At 38.2% G+C, this 21,130-nt stretch overlaps 1 protein-coding gene across 3 annotated transcripts in view; it reads left to right on the forward strand.

The window, feature by feature from the left end:
• Nucleotides 1-21,130, forward strand: part of COMMD1 (copper metabolism domain containing 1) — a 190,290-nt gene that overhangs the window by 51,965 nt on the left and 117,195 nt on the right. For all 3 annotated transcript variants that reach the window (XM_024133586.3, XM_028496628.2, XM_055089201.1), the window contains exon 2: nt 19,827-20,108. In XM_024133586.3, coding sequence (XP_023989354.1) covers nt 19,827-20,108 — 282 coding nt within the window. The remainder of the gene's footprint in view (nt 1-19,826; nt 20,109-21,130) is intronic.

A 21,130-nucleotide genomic window follows, 5' to 3' on the forward strand; every position in this document is an offset into this window, starting at 1 on the left:
TTAATCCGCTGCTTCTGAGGCTGCTGGGAAAGACCTCCCCCTCTCCTCTTTGTTCGCACAGCTCCTGGGGTTCAGCTTTGGACTCGGCCCCGCCTCTGCGTGTAGGTCGTCCGAGGGCGTCTGCCCTTTGCTCAGACAGGACGGGGTTAAAGGAGCAGATGATTCCGGGGCTCTGGCACAGGCCGGGGGGAAGGAGGGGCACGGATGCGAGGTGAGCTTGCGGCGCCAGAGGCCGGCGTGACGCTGCACCGGCCTGAGGCGCGCCACGCGTTCTCCCGGGGAAGCTGTCCCTGGATCCCGGGACCCCGGCAGTGGCGGGCTGCACGAGCTCCCGGGAGGGGCGGTGTGGAGAGTGACCTGTGCTCGCACACAGGCCTCTTGGTGGCGGCAGCAGCAACCCTAGCGTCCCACGCCCGTCTCTGCTGTCCGCGCCGACAGCCGCGGCTCGCGCCCGTTTCTGGAGCTCCTTTACGCGGTGCCCTTAATCCCCTCTCCTCGTGCCCCAGGAGAATACTCTGTATTGTTATGGATTGATGTACCAGGAGGGTGATGCATCCTGACCCTCTGGGGAGGGACATGGAAACTTTGCATTCAGGACCCTCTCAGACTTTGCCCTATGCATATCTTATTTTGGCTGATCCTGATTTATGTACCTTTTTGCTATAATAATACTGTAATTGTAAGTGTAGTGTTTTTCTGAGTTTTGCGGCTTGTTCTACTAAATTATTGAGCTTAACGGGGTAGTTGGAACCCCAAATTTATAGCCACTTGGTCATAAGTATGGGTGGGTTGGAATCCTTCAGCTCCATGGCTGGTTTCTGAGGTGATATCCTCTTTGTGAAGGATTTTGCCCTAACTTATGAAGACTGGCTCAACTCTGGGTCATTCATGTCCCAACTGCATTGCAGGGTCAATGGTGGAAGGGGACTAGGTAGCCCATCATTCAGTAAGTAGACCTACACTTTATCTCCCAGTTTTAAGAATGAGTTATCTTCCACTTTTCAGAATGAATCCCTTACCTTGAGCTGTGTCTCGAGTCCTTGAGTCCAGAGCCCTCTAGTTTACTCCATAGAATGGAAACCCACAGTCTTTCACCAGGGGAAGTGATGGGGTAGTAGTTGGGTTAAGTAAGCAGATTTTCAACCAGTTCTTTGGTTTCTAACTTCTCTTTCACTCAGAAGTACCTTGTGCTTTCCATTTCTTTGTCTTTCTGGAATTCTACAATGGGAATTGCTTCTTAGATGTACCAGAGAAATTTATATACCCAGAAGTCCTAACATTCATTTCTTACTATTTTCTGTTATTTCTGCCATCTTCTTTGTTATATTTTTCAGTTTTGTGTTTGTGATAAACAATTGAGAGATTGAGTAGTTTTTCTGTACCTATTATTACCTGAATTTAATTTTTTTAGCTAGTTGACTTTAGAGTGTTTGATATATAAATAAATGTTTTGTGAATATTTAGAATAGCAGGTGTATTTATTTTGCTGTAGATGAATATAATTAAAAATTCTAAAATTACTGTGGTCAGGTTTTTATTAATATGGAAGCATAAACATGGAAATAAAATTTCATGTAAAATGTGCTGAACTATTTTTAATTTCTGTAATTTCAAGCTGACAATTTCTGATAAATTACGTATCTTATTTAATGGAGAAGACTATCTGGATTAGCAGTGTGATTTATCTTCTAGGCCTAGCCACCAAGTGGACTATTTCAAAAACCAGAGCTGAAACTACTTCAAGAGAAAATTATAGATGTGATCAGTAGTCTCCCTACTAAACTGTAAACATAGTGTGAGCAGGTATTTCAACATGGTGTCGAGTTTTGTGAACACTTAATAAATATTTGGTGATCATCTGACCAATGCAGGCTAAAGTATGTGAAATCTTATAAATGACTAAGAAAGATCTTGAAAAAACAAGTGTAATCTGAGTTAGGGATAGATGTTTAAAAATCCACCAGAGTAGTTACTAAATGTGAAAAAAATGGCTGCTTCAAGGGGTTCAGTTATCTTTAAGGGCACGATAAATCTCAAGGACAGGAGTTGGAGCTTCAAAGTTCAGCTACCCTTCTCACATGAGACTCCTTTACCTTTTTTTCCCTCAGTATTTTATTTTATTTGCCTTAAAAAAAACTTTTGTAAGAATTTTCAAACATACAAAAGGGTAAATAAGTATTTACCTTTATTGAAGTATCAAGGTTTGATATCCTTAAGGAAACAAGTTCCATGAAGCTGCCCTGAAAATTCTGGGAAGTTGGGTAGGTATGCTTACTAGCTAAGCATACCTCCTAGAACACATGATTAAAATTTGTTAGAGCACATGCCAAATAAACTATGAAAAACCTAACAAACTTTTTATCTTAGGTATTGGCATATCCCAATGATCTGTACTGTTCTAGGATGTGATGGCTTAGGAGTGAATATGATTTGAACCTAATACATTTTTAGAGGGTATCAGATTCAGAACCAGGCAGATCCATCTCCTGACCCTAAACATGGTCCTAAAGTAAATCGCTTGAGGAAATTGGATCCCAAAGATTACAGGTGGGGAATTTTGAAGTGTGTCCATATTTCATTGGAGATCAAAGAAGCCTAACTAAAAGAATTGTGGGCTGACTTATATGATAACTTCTTTTTGAAAGGGCTATTTTATCTTGAAGATTATGAGTTTGGAGGAACTAAGGTGATTGGCAGTGGAAAGAATCAGAACATGTGAAATTCCTTAAAAATTTATTGGCTTAAATAACTTTGTGTTAATACATAATTTTTTTTTTTTTTTTTTTTTTTTTTGTGATATGCGGGCCTCCCTCTGCTGCGGCCTCTCCCGTTGCGGAGAACAGGCTCCGGACGCGCAGGCTCAGCGGCCATGGCTCACGGGCCCATCTGCTCCGCGGCATGTGGGATCCTCCCAGACCGGGGCGCGAACCCAGTTCCCCTGCATCGGCAGGCGGACGCACAACCGCTGCGCCACCAGGGAAGCCCAATACATAATTTTTTTTAAAAAAACCCTTTACACTTAAAAAAAAAATGTGTTAGAGTACATTGACTAATTGCTGTATACGAAAGACTTCCCAATTGCTTGAGGCTGTTTTATTTATTTATTTATTTATTTTTTAGAGGCTGTTTATAAATTGTTGATGTTCAGGCTTCAGTTTTCACTGTTGTGCTGCTACCTGATATGAATATATTTAACCAGATTCATCACTCTGTTAGAGTGTATACTTTTATTTTTTCTCACTCCCACCTAGCTATCACCAGATTTTGGGCTTGGTTAACTTTTCACCTGTCTGCCCTTAATTGGATGTTAAAGCAGCCAGGAAACTGGAAAGTTCCTGGCATAGTGACTGTTACATAGTAGTTGTGTAAGTCACTGAACTTTGGAATGTGTCCAGAGGTACTCTAGGTGAATCTGTCATTGGCCAAATTTTTGTCTTACGAAACCAAATTAGTTTCTTTTTTAATGTGTAAATTTGTTGAATTAGAATGCAGAATATGGCAGTAGTACTCAACAGACACGCTAGTCAGTTGTGTATTAAATCTAGTAATGGGAAATATGAATTTGCCTTTGAAATATTTGATTGCACTTCTGTGTTTACCTGTGCCAAATGAAACATGGTTGTATTTTGTTTACAAAGGCTCCAGTAACTTCCCAGGCATGGAGACATCAGATAAACAGAGACTTTATTATTTTATCACAGGTGGCAAGAAACAGGACTAATTACACAGATGTGAGGGGAATGAATTCTCCTATCCACTCCATAGCTCTTCTTTTTGCTGAAGTTTCCTTCTATTGGTAATTTTCAATTCTGAATTGTGTAAGTTGAGAAGTTCAAATGATTATAGCTTTTTTTTTTTCCTGTAAGAAGGACCGGGCATAGACAACAGTGATTTATAAAATTTGCTGTCAACTTGAAATATTTTCCTTTCTCCCCAGTGAAAAGTAATAGCATTTTTCTCTTTTCTTATTTTTAGCTTTGACTTAATCTTTCCAAGTTGTCCATAGCCAGCACCTTATTTTCTTCTTGGTAACCCTTTTTCCCCCTGTTTAAATGTAGCCAGGATTTTTATTATAGTGGAAATGGGACCAATTAGCTATTAGTTGTTGAAGTCTGATATGAGATGAGTGTTTTTACTTTAAAATGCAGCTGACCTAAATTGCAAAAACAATAGACTCCTCAACACCAGTGCTTCTTAAATGAGGACCAGATTTGTAGTGTGTGTGTGTGTGTGTGTGTGTGTGTGTGTGTGTGTTGTGTTTTTAGAATTTTCAGTCTCTCACCAAAAATACATAAAAATATAAGGTTCAATTATTTTGTTAGAATAATCAACATAAAAATACTGTCACATTGCCACAAAAGTTTCTGAATGTTTACTCTCAGTCTCTACAGCCACCTCATAGTGGACTTGTAATGAAGTTTGTGGACTGGCGTTGGTCTGCAGACTGTACTTTGGGTCGTACTGCTCTAGATTTCCTGGCAAATGAGGAAAGCCAAGGATGCTGCATTGTGCTTTTGGTTACACACCAGATTGTATGCTCTTCAAAGTCATGTTCATGTTATTCATCTTTTTTGAGAGCTTAGGACAGGACCTGATAGGAAGGTGGTTGAAACTCGGTGATGAAGTTTATATGGTGATAACAAGTGGAGTCAAAACTGAGTGGGCTAGAACAAATTCTGCAAATATTCAAAACTGAATTGTGAAGTAGTAACATAGGAGGGTTTCCATATCAGATTATCTACTTTTTCTTCAGGGATAAAATAGGCCTTACAAAAATTTTCTAATAAAGTACATTCAATCCTGAATGGCAATTGAGAGCCAGCTTTCATCATTTTGGTCTACTTTAAGAATACAAAAGCTCACACTACCTGTTATATAAAATAGATAAACAACAAGGATTTACTGTATAGCACAGGGAACCATATTCAATATCTTGTAATAACCTATAATGAGAAGTGAAAAAAATGCAGATATATACATATATATGTATAACCAAATCGCTGTAACCTGAGACTAACGCAATATTGTAAATCAACTATACTTCAAAAAAAAAAAAGAATACAAAAGCTGAGTTATGCCAAAGATAGTTTATAGGAGGGAATAAAGCTTTGGAAATTTAGCAAGGTTGAACCACTTCAAATTACCATTTTTGTAAGTCAAAAACAGTTGCATACTGGCAATTTTGTGTAGCTCAGTGTATAGATACAGCAACATGGAATGTTAATACTGGGGGCGGAGTACATAGACATCATTTAGCAAATCCCCTTCATTTAATTTTAGGGAAACTAAAGCCCAGAGAAATGTTTCAAACAGCAAAACCATTTTCTAACTGTAAGTACAGTAAACCAGATTTTACGAATTTACTGAAGGTAAATAAAAGGCAAAACTGAGTTGCGGACCTTGCCAGGTCGTCCAGTGGTTAAGACTCTATGCTTCCAATGCAGGGGGACTGGGTTCGATCCCTGGTTAAGGAACTAGATCCCACATGCATGCCGCAACGAAGATCCTGCACACACGCCACAACGAAGATCCCGTGTGTGGCAACTAAGACCCGGCACAGCCAAATAAATTAAGACAACAACAACAACAAAAAACACACAAAAACTGAGTTGCTTTTCTTTTGGACTATTTCTGCTTATGTTTTGGACTATGTTCTACTTAAAATAATATCATAAGCAATTTCAAGGGAAATATTTAATTTTTTTAAAACAAGAAAACTGAGGACTTCCTTGGTGGGGCAGTGGATAAGACTGCACTGCTCCCAGTGCAGGGGGCCCGGGTTTTATCCCTGGCCAGGGAACTAGATCCCACATGCATGCTGCAACTGAGAGTTCGCATGCCACAACTAAGGAGCCCGCCTGCCAACTAAGACCTGGTGCAACCAAATAAATAAAATAAATAAATAAAAACAAATTTTTTTTAAAAACCAAAAAAACTTTTAAGAGCATTAGAAAACACTAGTTTACCTAAACCATTTTTTGGACAGTTTCACTTGCTTTAGCTCATCATATGATTTTTTTTATTCCAAGAAGCTATAGAAATGCAACTAAGATCTTTTGACCTGGTATTTGATCTTTAATTGTGTAAATATATATTTTTGTCAGAAAATATTCTGGTGAAATAAATCATAAGAAAAAACATTCTCTTTATTACCCTTTATTAACAAGCTAATATTAATAGTCACTAGAGGCAAATTGCTTTTGCTTTCTCAAGGTCTTAATTTCTTTGTGTTGACAGCTGGTAGCATTCTGTAGTTTATAGGCTTGACTAAGGGAATGTGCACATTATGGCATAGCATATTCTTGGAACCTTCACAGAACTGTTGACAAGTAAAGATTTGTTTTTGGTTACCATGAGTAGTTTCTATGGGGGTTGAACTATTGTTAGTTCTTGGTTAGCCTCTATGCTTGTCAAGTCTGTTTTCTTCAGAAATGATGAATTTAAATCTGCATGATGTGTTCCAGTTCACTTACTTAATGGAAATTAGGGGAGTGAATAACTTCCTGAAATTCTTAATTACTGTTCCCATTAAGGGGTTGGAGAAGCAAATATTTATATTTCATGCATTATCTTACTTAATTCCTAATTATTCTTTCTCCTTGGATATAACTTACTCACTAAAGAAATAGCTATCCATTCAAACAACTGCCTTGGCATATTCCAGCAATATTTTTTTTCTTACAATATTAAAAACCCCACATATAAATAGAAAAAGACAGTTATTTCCAAGCAGGATGAGATTGATCGTAAGTATATTATTTGTGGATGAGAATTTTCTGCTTTTTTTTTTAAATTATATATATGAGTTACTAGCAATACTGACCATGATAAAGAATATTTCTTACAATTAAACTTTGTTTCTTTCTTGGAAAAATAGAATTACCTAAATTCAAGGTCATCTTATATTTGAGTCAATAAGATACTTATCGTAGAAGTTTATTATTTATCTTTGACAATATTTTATCGAGTTGATTAAAAAGAGCTACAAGTTATTAGATAGCATTGATTTATCACTTATATTTGATACACTTTTAAGAAATAGTACTTTGGGGTTGTTGAAATTATGTCCCCAGTATTTATTCTTGGTCATAAGAACCAAGATTTTTCACATTAATTTATATTTATTATATTAGACTAGCAAGTTTGCTTTCCTCTTTTGATATGGAGTAAAATTAGAGAGATTAATGATTCTTGTATGGTAGTTCTATTTTTAATTTTTTGAGGAATCTCCATACTGTTTTCCATAGCGGCTGCACCCATTTATATTCCCACCAGCAGTGCATGAGGGTTCCCTTTTCTCCATGTCCTTTCCAGCGTTTATTATTCGTTGACTTTTGATAATAGCCATTCTGACAGCTGTGAGGTGATATCTTATTGTGGCTTTGATTTGCATTTCCCTGATGATTAGTGATGTTGAGCATCTTTTCATGTGTCTGTTGGCCATCTGTATGTCTTTGGGAAAATGTCTATTTAGGTCTTCTGCCCATTAAAAAACATTTTTTTTTGATATTGAGTTGTATGAATTCTTTGTATATTTTGGATATTAACTGCTTACCAGATATATTGTTTGAAAACACCTCCTCCCATTCAGTAGGTGGTCTTTTAGAACAAATTTTAGAATTATTTGTTCTAGTTCTGTGAAAAATACTGTTGGTTTTTTTTTTTTGGCTGCGTTGGGTCTTTGTGGCCCCTAACAGGCTTTCTCTAGTTGCGGTGAGCGGAGACTACTCTTCATTGTGGTGTGCGGGCTTATTGCGGTGGCTTCTCTTGTTGCGGAGTATGGTCTCTAGAGCGTGCGGACTTCAGTAGTTGTGGTGCGTGGGCTCAGTAGTTGTGGCGCATGGGCTTAGTTGTGCCACAGCATGTGGGATCTTCCCAGACCAGGGCTCGAACCTGTGTCCCTTGCATTGGCAGGTGAATTCTTAACCACTGTGCCACCAGGGAAGTCCCTGCTGTTGGTATTTTGGTAGGTATTGCATTGCATCTTAAATTGCCTTGGGTAATATGGTCATTTTAGCAATGTTAATTCTTCCAACTTGTGAGCACAGTATATCTTTCCACTTGTCTGTGTTGTCTTTGGTTTCTTTCATTAGTGTCATAGTTTTTCGAGTACAGGTCTGTTACTTCCTTAGTTAGATTTGTTCCTAGGTGTCTTATTCTTCTGTAAATGATATTATTTTTAAAATTTCTCTTCTGATAGTTCTCTGTTAGTGTATAGAAATGCAACAGATTTCTGTATGCTAATTTTGTATCCTGCAACTTACTGAATTAAGTTATTAGTTCTAATAGTTTTTTGGTGGTATCTTTAGGATTTTCTATATATAGTATATCATCTGCAAACAGTGACAGTTTTACTTCTTCCCTTCTAATTCGGATTCCTTTTATTTTTTTTTCTTGTTTGATTTCTGGGGCTGGGACTCCCAGTACAATGTTGAATAACAGTGACGAGAGTGGGCATCCTTGTCTTGTTCCTGATCTTAGAGGAAATGCTTTCAGCTTTTCACCGTTGAGTATGATGTTGGCTGCAGGTTTGTCACATGTGACTTTTATTATGTTCAGGTATGTTCCCTCTGTACCCACTTTGTTGAGAGTTTTTATCATAAATGGATGTTGAATTTTGTCAAAAGCTTTTTATGCATCTTTTGAGATGATCATAGGATTTTTATTCTCTAATTTGTTAATGTGGTGTATCACATTAATTGATTTTTGGATTTGAACCGTACTTGCATCCCTGGGATAAATCCCACTTGATCATGGTATATGATCCTTTAAATGTATTGTTGAATTTGGTTCGCTAATATTTGTTGAGAATTTTTGCATCTACGTTTATCAGTGATACTGTCCTGTAATTTTCTTTTTTTTGCAGTGTCTTTGTCTGGTTTTGTATCAGGGTGATGCTGGCCTTAGAGAATGAGTTCAGAAGCATTCCTTCCTCTTCAATCTATTTTGGAATAGTTTGAGGATAGGCATTAACTCTTCTTTAAATGTTTAGTAGATTTCACCTATGAAGGCTTCTGGTCCTAGACTTTTGTTTATTGGGAGTATTTTTGCTTGTTTTTTGTTTTTTAATTACTGATTCAATTTCATTACTGGTAATTGGTCTGTACATATTTTATATTTTTTCCTAATTCAGTCTTGGGAGATTATACCTTTCTAGGACTTTAACCATTTCTTCTAAGTTGTTCATTTTATTGGTATATACTTGTTTGTTGTAATCTCTTATGATCCTTTGTAACTTCTCCTTGTTCATTTCTGATTTTATTTATTTAGGCCCTCTCTCATTTTTTTTCCTGATGAGTCTGGCTAAAGGTTTATCAATTTTGTATATCTTTTCAAAGAACCAGCTCCTAGTTTCACTGATCTTTTTGTTTTGTTTTAGTCTCTATTTCATTTATTTCTGCTCTGATCTTTATTATTTCTTTCTTTTTTGGGTATTTTAAAACATTATTGACCTACACAGAAGAATTCCAAATAATTTATATAGATACTTTGCCTCCAAGGAGGTGGAGCATAACTTCCTATTCTTTTTTTTTTTTTTTTTTTTGCGGTATACGGGCCTCCCACTGCCGTGGCCTCTCCCGCCGCGGAGCACAGGCCCCGGACGCGCAGGCCCAGCGTCCATGGTCCACGGTCCCAGCAGCTCCACGGCACGCGGGATCCTCCCGGACCGGGGCACGAACCTGCGCCCCCCGCATCAGCAGGCGGACCTTCAACCACTGCGCCACCAGGGAAGCCCAACTTCCTATTCTTTAAGTGTGGGCTGCTCATGGTGGCTTCCCACCAAAGAGTAGATTATAGAAAAGGGGGAGAAAAGAGTTATTTTACAGTGGAGAAACCTGAAAAACACTACCTCAGCTAGGTTCCATTAACAGTCGTAAGCCATTTTGACAGCATGTACCCTTGATGTGGTATGATGAGAATGACAATTCACCTCTGGTCTTTCTCCCAAAACCTATAACCCCAGTCTAACCATGAGAAAAACACGAGGCATATCCAAACTGAGGGACATTCTACAAAGTACCTGACCAGTACTCCTCAAAACTGTCGAGGTTATCAAAAACAAGGAAAGTTTGAGAAACTGTCATAGCTGAGGGAAGCTTAAGGAGACATGATGACTAAATGTAGTGTAACTTGGATGGGATCCTGGAACATAAAAAGCACATTAGGTAAAAACTAAGGAAATATGAATAACATATAGACTATGGTTAATAATAATGTTATCAGTATTGATTCACTAATTGTCACAAGTGTGACTTTACTAATGTAAGATGTTAATAGCCTAGGAAATTGAGTGTGTGGTATATTGAATCTGTACTATCTTCATAATTTTTCTGTACATCTGTTCTAAAGTTAGTTTTATTAAAAATATTTTAAAAATTGTAGATACTACTAGAGCCCTCTATATGCCTCTCACATTTCATTCTCCTTGTCCTTTGAAGTAACCTCTGGCCTGCATTAGGTGTTTATCAGTCTCATGCATAATTTTACATTTTTACTACATATGTATTTTAAATTTATAGTATTTTTTTATCTTATAAAATTTCATATAAATAGTATCATACTTTATGTATTTGTGTGCAGTTGCCTTTTTTGTTATTGTTGTTCGGCATTATGTGTTTGTGCTTTATCCATGTTGATAGATATAATTCTAATTCATTTACTGTGTATTAGTCCATGGTTTGAATGTCACTAACCATTTTTGTTGTTGTTGTTCCGGACATTGGGGTTGATTCTAATTTGTTACTATTACCAACATTGTTGCAATAACCATTCCTGCATAGGACTCCCAGTGCATAGGTATAAGAGTTCCTCTAAGTTTTTTCCATTGCAGAAGAGTTGCTGAGTTCTAGAATATGTACATCTTAAATTTTGACAGATAATGCAAAATTGCTCTTCAAAAATGTTCTGTTCCCACAACAGTATATGAGAATTGTTGGTGAGGAAGTGAAGAAACAGTTTTTAATATTGTGGGGCATTTTACTTTTTGCCAGTTTAATGGAAGGGAAATGGTATTAGTTTACATTTTCTTTATTATTAGTTATGTTGAGCATATTTTTATTGATTGATTTATTATTAAGTTTCCCTTTCTATGAATAGTCTGCTCATATTTTTGGTCAAGTTTTTAGCTGGTAGGTCTTTTTTATTTCAAGGAGTTCTTTATATATTCTGCATACTACTCTTCTGTCAGTTATATACTTTAAAAATCTCAGTATTTCATTTGAATTTGTAACTTTAAAAAATGGTATCTTTTTTGTAAGAAGTTATTTTTTGCTTTTTAAAAAATTGAGTATAATTTATGATAGTACTTAAGTATTCAGTTTGAGTTTTTGAGAAATGTATATACCTGTGTAATCCACACTTCTATCATCATCTTATCATCCTATCATCACCACAGAAAGTTCCCTCATTCCTCTTCCCAGTCAGCCCCACCTCTGCCTCAGGTAACCACTTTTCTGGTTTCTGTTATCATAGATTAGTTTTGCTTGTTCTAGAACCTAACATAAATGGAATCATACAGTATATACTCGATGTATCTAACTTTTAAAATTCAGCATATCTGATATTTATGCATATTTTTGTATCTATCACTAGTTTTTGTGTTTTTTTTATAGACTTTATTTTAAGAATGGTTTTTGGTTTACAGAAGAATTGAATGGAAAGTGCAGAGAGTTAACATATACTCCCTTGCTCTCTGCTCCCAAGCAATTTCCCCTATTATGAACATCTTGCATTAGTGTGGTACATTTGTTACAGTTGAGGAGCCTGTGTTGATAATATTATTAACTAAAATCCACGGTTTACATTAGAATTCACTCTTTGTCTTGTACATTCTGTTTGTATATTCTTTCTACACAAATGTTTAGTTATGTGTGTCCACCATTTAGTATCAGATTTTGTACACTATACAGAATTGTTTCACTGCCTGAAAAATCCCTTGCGTTCCACCTATTCTTCTCTCCCTTCCTCCCTCTGAACTCCTGGCAACCACTGATCTTTTTACTGTCTCCATAGTTTTGACTTTTCCAGAATGTCATGTAGTTGGAATTGCCATGATCAAACACTCACGCAGCCTATATTCTAGGGAATAGGACATAGACCCTTAACTCTTCGTGGGAGAAGGGTCAAAGAATTTTGGAGCCAAGTTTTAAAATAACCATATTCTATATTATATCTACATATTATAAATGAGGAAATTGAGGTACAACAAGACTAAAAGAATTTCCCAAGATCAAGTGAGTACAGGACTAGTTTTTTTTGGGGGGGATTCCAGATTTCATGCTCATCCAACTATTCACTCATTCAGTATATATTTGCTGATCACCTACTATATGCTAGTCACTGTGCGAGGCTCCAGGGGTTAAATATTAAACAAGAGAGGCAAGGTCTCTGCCCTCTTAAAGAACTTACATTTAGAGCAAGAAATAGGCCTGATGTAGGTTTCTTTTTTTAATTAAGATTTTTATTTAGAGATAATTGTAGATTCACATGCAGCTATAAGAAATAATACAAAGAGATACCATTGTATTTTTTATTGATTCCCCCTAATGATAACGTACTGCAAAATTGTAGTATAATATTACAACCACTATATTAACATTGGTACAGTCAAGATACAGAACTTTCCATCACCACTAAGATCCCTCATGTTGCAGTTTTATAGCCACATCTACTTTCCTCCCACCCACCCTTGCTCCTTCCTTTTTTTTTCCCCTTTAAACAGCTGATAATCAGTTTATTAAAATAGTTGATTTAAGCATCTGCAGTAGTGATTCAGCCTCGACTGCCAGCTAAATACTGATGGAAGTAATCTGCTTAACAATCTCAGAAAGACTGTTCAAGTCAATGAGTTTCTTGTATATCCTCATCTGAAAAAGAGACTAAATCTTTCAGCAGAAGGAGTTTTTCTTGTAGTGATTCTCAGAGTCCTGGTAGGCCTCCAAACTGGTCTTTTCATTTTAAGATTCTTTTCCTTTGCACCTCTCATCAGGTCTGCACAAACCTTCTCCAGAGGTTTTACATTGTGACTGGATAGGGTGATTCTAATTTGGTGCAATTGCCACCTCTGGTTCCACGGGTATCTTTCTGGTATCTTTCAAAGCCATGGTTGTGATGTACCTCCCTGACTGACTTGTTCCTGGGTGAGAATAAACAGTGGCGAGTCAAGAGCAGGAGCGGGTGGACCTGAGCTCAGCTGCAGCTGCAACCACATATTCCTCAAAGAGCCCCCACCCCTTCCTTAATCACTAGCAACTACTAATCTGTCTTCCATTTCTGTAATTTTGCCATTTCAAGTATATGATATAAATGGAATAGTACAATGTGTAACTTTTCCTGATTGGATTTTTTCACTGAGCATAATTGTCTGAGAATTTATGCAAGTTGTAGTATCAATGGCCCGTTTCCTTTTTATTGTAGAGAAATAGTCCATGGTATGGATATACCACAGTTTATTTAACCAAGGAGGATGTCTGGTTTGTTTCTAATTTTTGGCTATTACAAATAAAGCTGCCATAAACATTTGTGTATAGCTTTTTGTATGGGCATAAGTTCTCCTTTCTCTGGGATAAATGCCCAGGAATGCTATTGCTGGGTCATATGGAAGTTGCATGTTTAGTTTTCTAATAAATTGCCAAAATGTTTTGCAGTGTGGGTGTGCCATTTTACATTCCCCCCAACAATGTATGAGTGATCCAGAGTCTCTGTATCCTGTCTTGTCACTATTTTTACATTTTAGCCATTCTGATAAGTGTATAGTGACATTTCATTGTGGTTTTAATTTGCATTTCTCTGGTGGCTAATGATGTTTAGCAGTTTTCATTGTACTTATTTACCATCTGTATATCTGCTTTGGTGAAATGTCTCTCATATGTTTTATCCAGTTTCTAATGGGATTGTTTATTTTTTAATATTGCATTTTGAAAGTTCTTTTTGTTTTGTCTTTTGGCCGCACTGTGTGGCATGCGGGATCTTAAAGAGTTCCCCGACCAGGGATGGAACCCGTGCCCGCTGCAGTGGAAGTGTGCAGTCTTAACCACTGGCCCTCCAGGGAAGACCCTGAAACTTCTTTATATATTCTAGATACTAGTCCTTGGTTAGATATGTGGCTTGAAATATTTTCTCCCTATTTGAAGTATGTCTTTATCCCCTTCACAGGGTTTTTTACACATGGTGAAGGTTAATTTTGATGAGGTCGAATTTAACAGTTTTTGGTTTTATGGATCATGCTTTTGGTGTCAAGTGTAAGAATGCTTTGATTAGTCCTAGATCCCAAAGATTGTCTTTCTTTTTCTTTCTAAGATTTACAGTTTTTCATTATATCTAAGCCCGTGATCCACTTAAAATTTATTTTATATGTTATGAGACTAAGGTTGAGGTTCTCTTTTTTAACCTATGGATATCTACTTGCTTGAGTACCTTTTGCTGAAAATGCTATCTTTCTTTCCTTCATTGAATTGCTTTTGCACCTTTGTCAAAGATGAGTTGCCCAGGGGCTTCCCTGGTGGCGCAGTGGTTGAGAGTCTGCCTGCCGATGCAGGGGACACGGGTTCGTGCCCCGGTCCAGGAAGATCCCACATGCCGCGGAGTGGTTGGGCCCGTGAGCCATGGCCGCTGGGCCTGCGCGTCCGGAGCCTGTGCTCTGCAATGGGAGAGGCCACAACAGTGAGAGGCCCTGCGTACTGCAAAAAAAAAAAAAAAAAAAGTTGAGTTGCCCATTTTGTGGGGTCTTTTTCTGTGTCTTTTATTAGTCTGTGTATTCCATCGGTCTATGTATCTGTCTCTCTGCAGATATCACAGAATCTTGATTACTGTAGCGGTGAATTAAATCTTGAAATGCAGAAGACCAATTCCTCCCACTTTATTGTTCTTATTCAAAATCGTTTTATCTACTCCACTTCCTTTGCCTTTCCATTTAAATTTTACAATAATTTTGTCTATACCTACAAAAAATCTTGCTAGGATTTTGATCGGAACTGCATACATAGCAGTCTGTTTCTTTTCTCTGAAATAGACAGAGCAACTTGGCATGTTTTTACATCTCTTCTGTTTTCCTTGTCTCCTACTACCTCACTTTTTTTGTTCATTTGAAATTTCAGTTTCAAACCGATAATTATTAATTTTTAACATTTAAAGGTTGTAATTGGATCATCATATTTCAGTCAAATACATTTTTAGCATATTGCTGATCTGTGTTGACTAGGTGACCAGTGGTTTCTCCAGCTGCCCACCAGCAGCCATATCATGTGGGGTTGTCCTATGATTATATTCTAGCAGCACAACATTATCAATAACATTAATATGATGGTTTGCATTTTTATCTTTCAATCAGATTCTTCCTTTCTCCTGATTTCCTAGCCTAAATATCCTTTAGCTCTGAGCCCCTTGCTAATTTGCAAGGCTAGATTAGGCAAACAGATATCAACACCATGGGATTATTTTCTACTTTATCTAGGAGTTTATAGTTTGTGATATACATGGTAAGATTTTGTAGAGCAAGGAGTTGGTAACGGTAGATACTTCTAGACTTAATCTGCAACATTTATTACTTTTGGTTTAAAAAGTTGTTAATACAGTTGTGCTTGTTAGAACATAAATTCAAAAAGTTGTGTTAGATCCTGTATTTGCAGAGATACATAAATTAGACTCTGTCAAAGATTAAAGTCTGTTGGGTGAAATAGACTTGTAAACAGAAAGCTTCATTACATTGAGGTAAGTGCTATGATAGAGATATTAGGGCATTTTTGGAATAGAGAGGCACCCTTACCTTACTAGGGGAGGAGGAATATTGGGGGAGTCATGCTTGAACTGAGTCTTGAATGGTGAATAGAAGTTAATCCAGTGAAGGTGGTGATGAAAGGACATTTCAGGCAGTTAGAATAGCATGAACAGAAGCACATAGAAAGAAGCAGCTAGCATATTGGGATTGTTAGCAGGGGCATTATGAACAAGTTAGTGCTGTTTGAGTGGCAAGTGTGGGAGGCAGGGAGTAAAATAAGATAGGAGGATAATGTTACCAGAAAACTGGGTTTGCCCAGGAGTGGTGGGCATTGAGCCAATAGCCACAACCAAGCCAGAGATCAAGAGAAGGAAGGATTTATTACTTGCAGCAAGTAAGGAGAACACTGGGGATCTTTCTCAAAGCAGTGTCTTCCTGAACAGCAAAATTAGGGAAGTTTTAAACTAAGGGTACATGTATACTTATGAGGGGGCTTGAGCAGAGAATTCAGCATAGAATTGGGACAAAGGTTGGCAGAGTCCAAGGTTTAGTTGATTGAAGTCTAGACTATCAACATCTTCATTCCATCCGCCACCTGGTGGTGACCTTAGTTCCTGCAGAACTCAGAGATACATTATGTATATCCCTTGAGGAACCAGGACCCTGCCCCAAGGCTGCACTGTTGTTTCTTGACTGCTCCTCCCTAGTTTCTGCATCCCCTCCCTTAAGATCATTAATTACTGAGATCTGTTCAAGGGCAAGCATGGCAGCCAGGCTTAGATCACAAAATGGCTTAGGCCTAAATGGGTTCTCTTATGTCAAGAGAGCCATTCTTGGTTCTCTTTCTCCAAGGACCCTCTAGCCTATCTGCTTATAATAAGTCAGCTCACATTTTGAAGGGCCTGTTGTGTTGGGTTTGGACTTGATCCTCAGTGGCTCTCAAACCTATAAGACCCAGGGTTTCCTTTTTATAGTAAATATTTTCCAGTGTCCCTGTTGGGCTGCACTCTGCAGGCCTACAAGGCCTGCACTTGCCCAGCTTCAAGACCAAAGAAAGAGCTCAGAGTCAGCGACAGAGACATCAGGTGTTTAATGGATGGGGGAGCTTACACATCTGAAGCAAGGTCCTGGAGCAACACCCCACCATGTGTGACAGACAGCAGGCAGGACATGGTGGCAGGCTTCGCTCCTGGGTGGAAGGGGAGATTGCCAGTTATGGGGGAATTACGTCAGGTTGGCTCATTAGTTACCAGGGAAACGAGCAGAGGGGCACACCCCTCACCGCCCTTTTGATAAGAACAGTCACTAGCTGGGGTCTGGGGCAAGTTTGTAGGAAGGTCAGTCATAGTGTAGGGTATAGGTGAAGCAGGCACTGGTCGGGTAGGGGATGTACAGAGAGCAAGAGAACAGCCATCTTGAGTAGTCTGACCATACAGTTCCTTTATTAACCTTAAATGAAATGCATGTATAATTATAATTCACATGTAATCAAATTAACATACAATTTCTAATAATATGACATACATGTAATATAAAGGAAAGTTATAAGGAAAATAAAATAATACAGTAATTTAAAATAATATACTTAACAATGTAAATGTTGAAGCATTACTGCATTAGAACATGTAATGAATTTATCAATACTTGCACCTATGTGTAGAATCACTGTGAATGTGCAGCAGTAAATGCAGACATATATAGATGTGTTGTTTTGGTAGCTCAGATATCAAAATATGAATGGTATTGCCACTGGTAATGAGATTTTCCAAAATGCTCAACAACCTATTTGTAAAGTTCTAACCAAACCAAAGTATTGATACAAGCTGTATTAGTTGCATTCCTGGAAAATTTAGAGCTTATTAAAACTGTGCCAAAAAATAATTTTTTATGTAAAAAGAAAAAGATTAATTTCTAGGCCCAGGTAATTATAAACAGGTTCCACATAATATTAGATGGAACATTGCCAAGTCATGTAGGACATGTGTCAATTTGTTTTGTAGGATGTTCTTGAGCAGGGATTGGCAAACTACATCCTGCAGGACACGCTATTTTTGTATAGCCCATTAGCTAAGAATGGTTTTTACATTTTTAAAGAGTTGGGCAAGTAAAAAGAAGAAAATGTTACAGAGACAGTAACACCTTTTTTGAATGACTTGACCCCAGTTCAAGATATTATTGACTGGAACCCAACCAAAATAACTTCTGTCACAAGTGAAGTTAAATCAGAATAGATTTCTTAATATGCTTTGAGGAAAAGAATGATACACATCACCTGTGTTGTGATGTGATAGTGTGAAGCAAAGTGCTGGTGGAAATAATTTTATTTAATTATAGTATATTATACAAATTAATGTTTCTGTTGAGTGGCATAGCCAGAGATTTTGGGTCCTCCTACCTGGTAAATAGGCAGATATTCAGTAAACATTTGTTGAATTGTAATGTGAAATATCTTTAATCTATGTTGTAATATTTATCGTACAACTTTTTCATATTAATGGAGGAATGAAAGCATGTTTGTCTTTCAGCCTCCGTTCCACCTATTCTACCTATACTCCACCTGTACACTGTCTACCTTTACATTCCTCTGTTCTCACTGCTACTGCTCAAGTGTAGACAGGACTCTTGGTTCCAAATGATAGGAATACAGCTTAAACTATCTTGAATAGTAAATGGGAGTTTTTGGTGCCTACATGTGGAAAAGATGCCAAGATAACATACAGAGTTGAAGAAAGGTCTGCAGGAACCAAGGCCTTGGGTATTACAGAACAGGATATCACTCCATTAGAACCCACTCTCATCTCTGCTTGGCTTCATTCTGTTTTATTGCAATCAGGCTTTTGCCAAAAGATCAAAGATGTCTGTCTGCAACCCTCCAGTCTCATGTTCTTCTGGTACCATGACTCCAGGAGGCAAGGCAACTTCTCCTCCTAAATTGGGAGATTAATTTGGATCAATCATTGTGCCCAGAGAAAGGAGGTACTATGATATTTTGGTTTGGAGCTCATACCAATCCTCATGGCCAGGCAGCGGAAAGCTTGTTCTAAGACCAAATCATTAACCATCACTGACCTATTCAGGGCTCCATTGCCCCAGCCCTTTGATGATTTCCCGCTTCAGTTTAGCTGCTTACTGTTCTCAGAACAGCAATGGAATTAAGGTTTGAAAATTTATGGAAAAGAATAAAGTAGTATACAGTTTCAGAGTAGTATTATTGGATATGAGCTATTTGGTTGAAGATGGGCTATAAAACTAAACTAATTCATTCACTTAACAAAATTTACTTAGTACTTCGTATGGACAAGGCATTACCCAGTTATAGTGTATCAAACCAAGCCTGGCTATAAGGCACTGTGAAATTATGTAAGATTTCATCAGAACACTAATTCATTTTATTCTCGTTTTATTATTTTTACATTTTAATTTTATTTATATTTTATTATTTCCTCATCATGGAACTGGATATTTATAGATTCTAGGTGTTTTTTTGTTTGTTTGTTTGTTTTTTGTGGTACACGGGCCTCTCACTGTTGTGGCCTCTCCCGTTGCAGAGCACAGGCTCCGGACGTGCAGGCTCAGCGGCCATGGCTCATGGGCCCAGCCGCTCTGCGGCATGTGGGATCTTCCCGGACCGGGGCACGGACCCGTGTCCCCTGCATCGGCAGGCGGACTCTCAACCACTGCGCCACCAGGGAAGCCCGATTCTAGTTACTGATAGAGAATTTGAGTGACATGGATTTTTTTTTTTTTTTTTGGCCATGCCACGTGGCTTGTGGGATCTTAGTTCCCCTACTGTGGATTGAACCTGGGCCCTCCGCAGTGAGACCGTGGAGTCCTGTCCACTGGACCTCCAGGGAATTCCCAACATGGAATTTTTCACAATAGCTTTTCTGATATTCAGTATTTTCAAAGGGAATATTTTTGTATTTATGAAGCGCCCCCTGCATCGGCAGGCGGACGCGCAACCACTGCGCCACCAGGGAAGCCCCTTGATGACCCTTTTTGAAAGCTTATTCAGTGATTAAGAATCACTCAAAATGTGATCTGTAGTTAAGATGCATCTTTTTCTAGTTATTTACCAAATTCATATTTGTTATTTTTTCTGTCATTATAGTCTATTGCATCTGCAGACATGGATTTCAACCAGCTGGAGGCATTCTTGACTGCTCAAACCAAAAAGCAAGGCGGGATCACATCTGACCAAGCTGCTGTCATTTCCAAATTCTGGAAGAGCCATAAGACAAAAATCCGAGAGAGCCTCATGAACCAGAGCCGCTGGGACAGTGGTCTTCGGGGCTTGAGCTGGAGAGTTGATGGCAAATCACAGTCAAGACACTCAGCTCAAATGCACACTCCTGTTGCCATAATGGAGCTGGAAATAGGGAAAAGTGGACAGGTGAGTTCAATTTCAATTTCCCTTTGTAAACTGTATTTTCCATTACATATTAGCCATACATTCAGAATGATTTTATGTAACAGTCTTTGTTTGCAGAGATAATGATAACAGGAAAAGATTCTGGTTTTCAGAATCCCTTTTCAAAGATAGAATCATCTGAAAGTTTGGATATTCCCAACTGTGGATAGAGTCTGAAAACCAGCCTCCGGCAGCTATCTCAAAAGAACAAAGTGGGTCAGTAAGGTGATTGCACAGAAGTTGGCCACTGTTCCTTTTTGGTTAGATCTGAGTTCGTGGCGTTTGGTCAGAATCTCCAAGGCAATGATAAAGATGCTAAGTAAAGACCAGTAATTGAGATTAAACAACATAGAACAAACCTATATCACAAAACTCATCTTTATAGGCATTCAGGTATAAGAGGCAATGTATTTTTTTAAATAAATTTATTTATTTTTATTTATTTATTTTTGGCTGCATTGGCTCTTCATTGCTGCGTGCGGGCTTTTTCTAGTTGCGGTGAGCGGGGGCTACTCTTCGTTGCGGTGCGCGGGTTTCTCATTGCGGTGGCTTCTCTTGTTGCAGAGCACGGGCTCTAGGCATGCGGGCTTCAGTAGTTGTGGCTCGCAGACTCAGTTGCTCTGCGGCATGTGGGATCTTCCTGGACCAGGGCTTGAACCCGTGTCCCCTGCACTGGCAGGTGGATTCTTAACCACTGTACCACCAGAGAAGTCCCAGCAATGTATTTTAATTACAGCATTGTGTTGTTCCTAAAGACCCTAAAGTATACTATTTCTGTCCTTGAGCCAACAAATTGTTTTTAATTGATCTTGATTATTTACAAAACAGTACTGCTTTCCTTGCAGTTTCCAATGTCATTATAGCAGACATCTACATGGTTTTTCTTTGAAGTCTTCAGTTTGTACTCCGGATGACTGCCAGATCAGACTTTTAATGACCTGGTATATGTCTTTTGGGAAAAAAAAAAAAGCAACAACTTGTAATTAGGAAGAGAAAACCCAGAT

Source organism: Physeter macrocephalus, chromosome 12 (assembly GCF_002837175.3).
Source record: "Physeter macrocephalus isolate SW-GA chromosome 12, ASM283717v5, whole genome shotgun sequence".
Lineage (NCBI taxonomy): Eukaryota > Metazoa > Chordata > Mammalia > Artiodactyla > Physeteridae > Physeter > Physeter macrocephalus.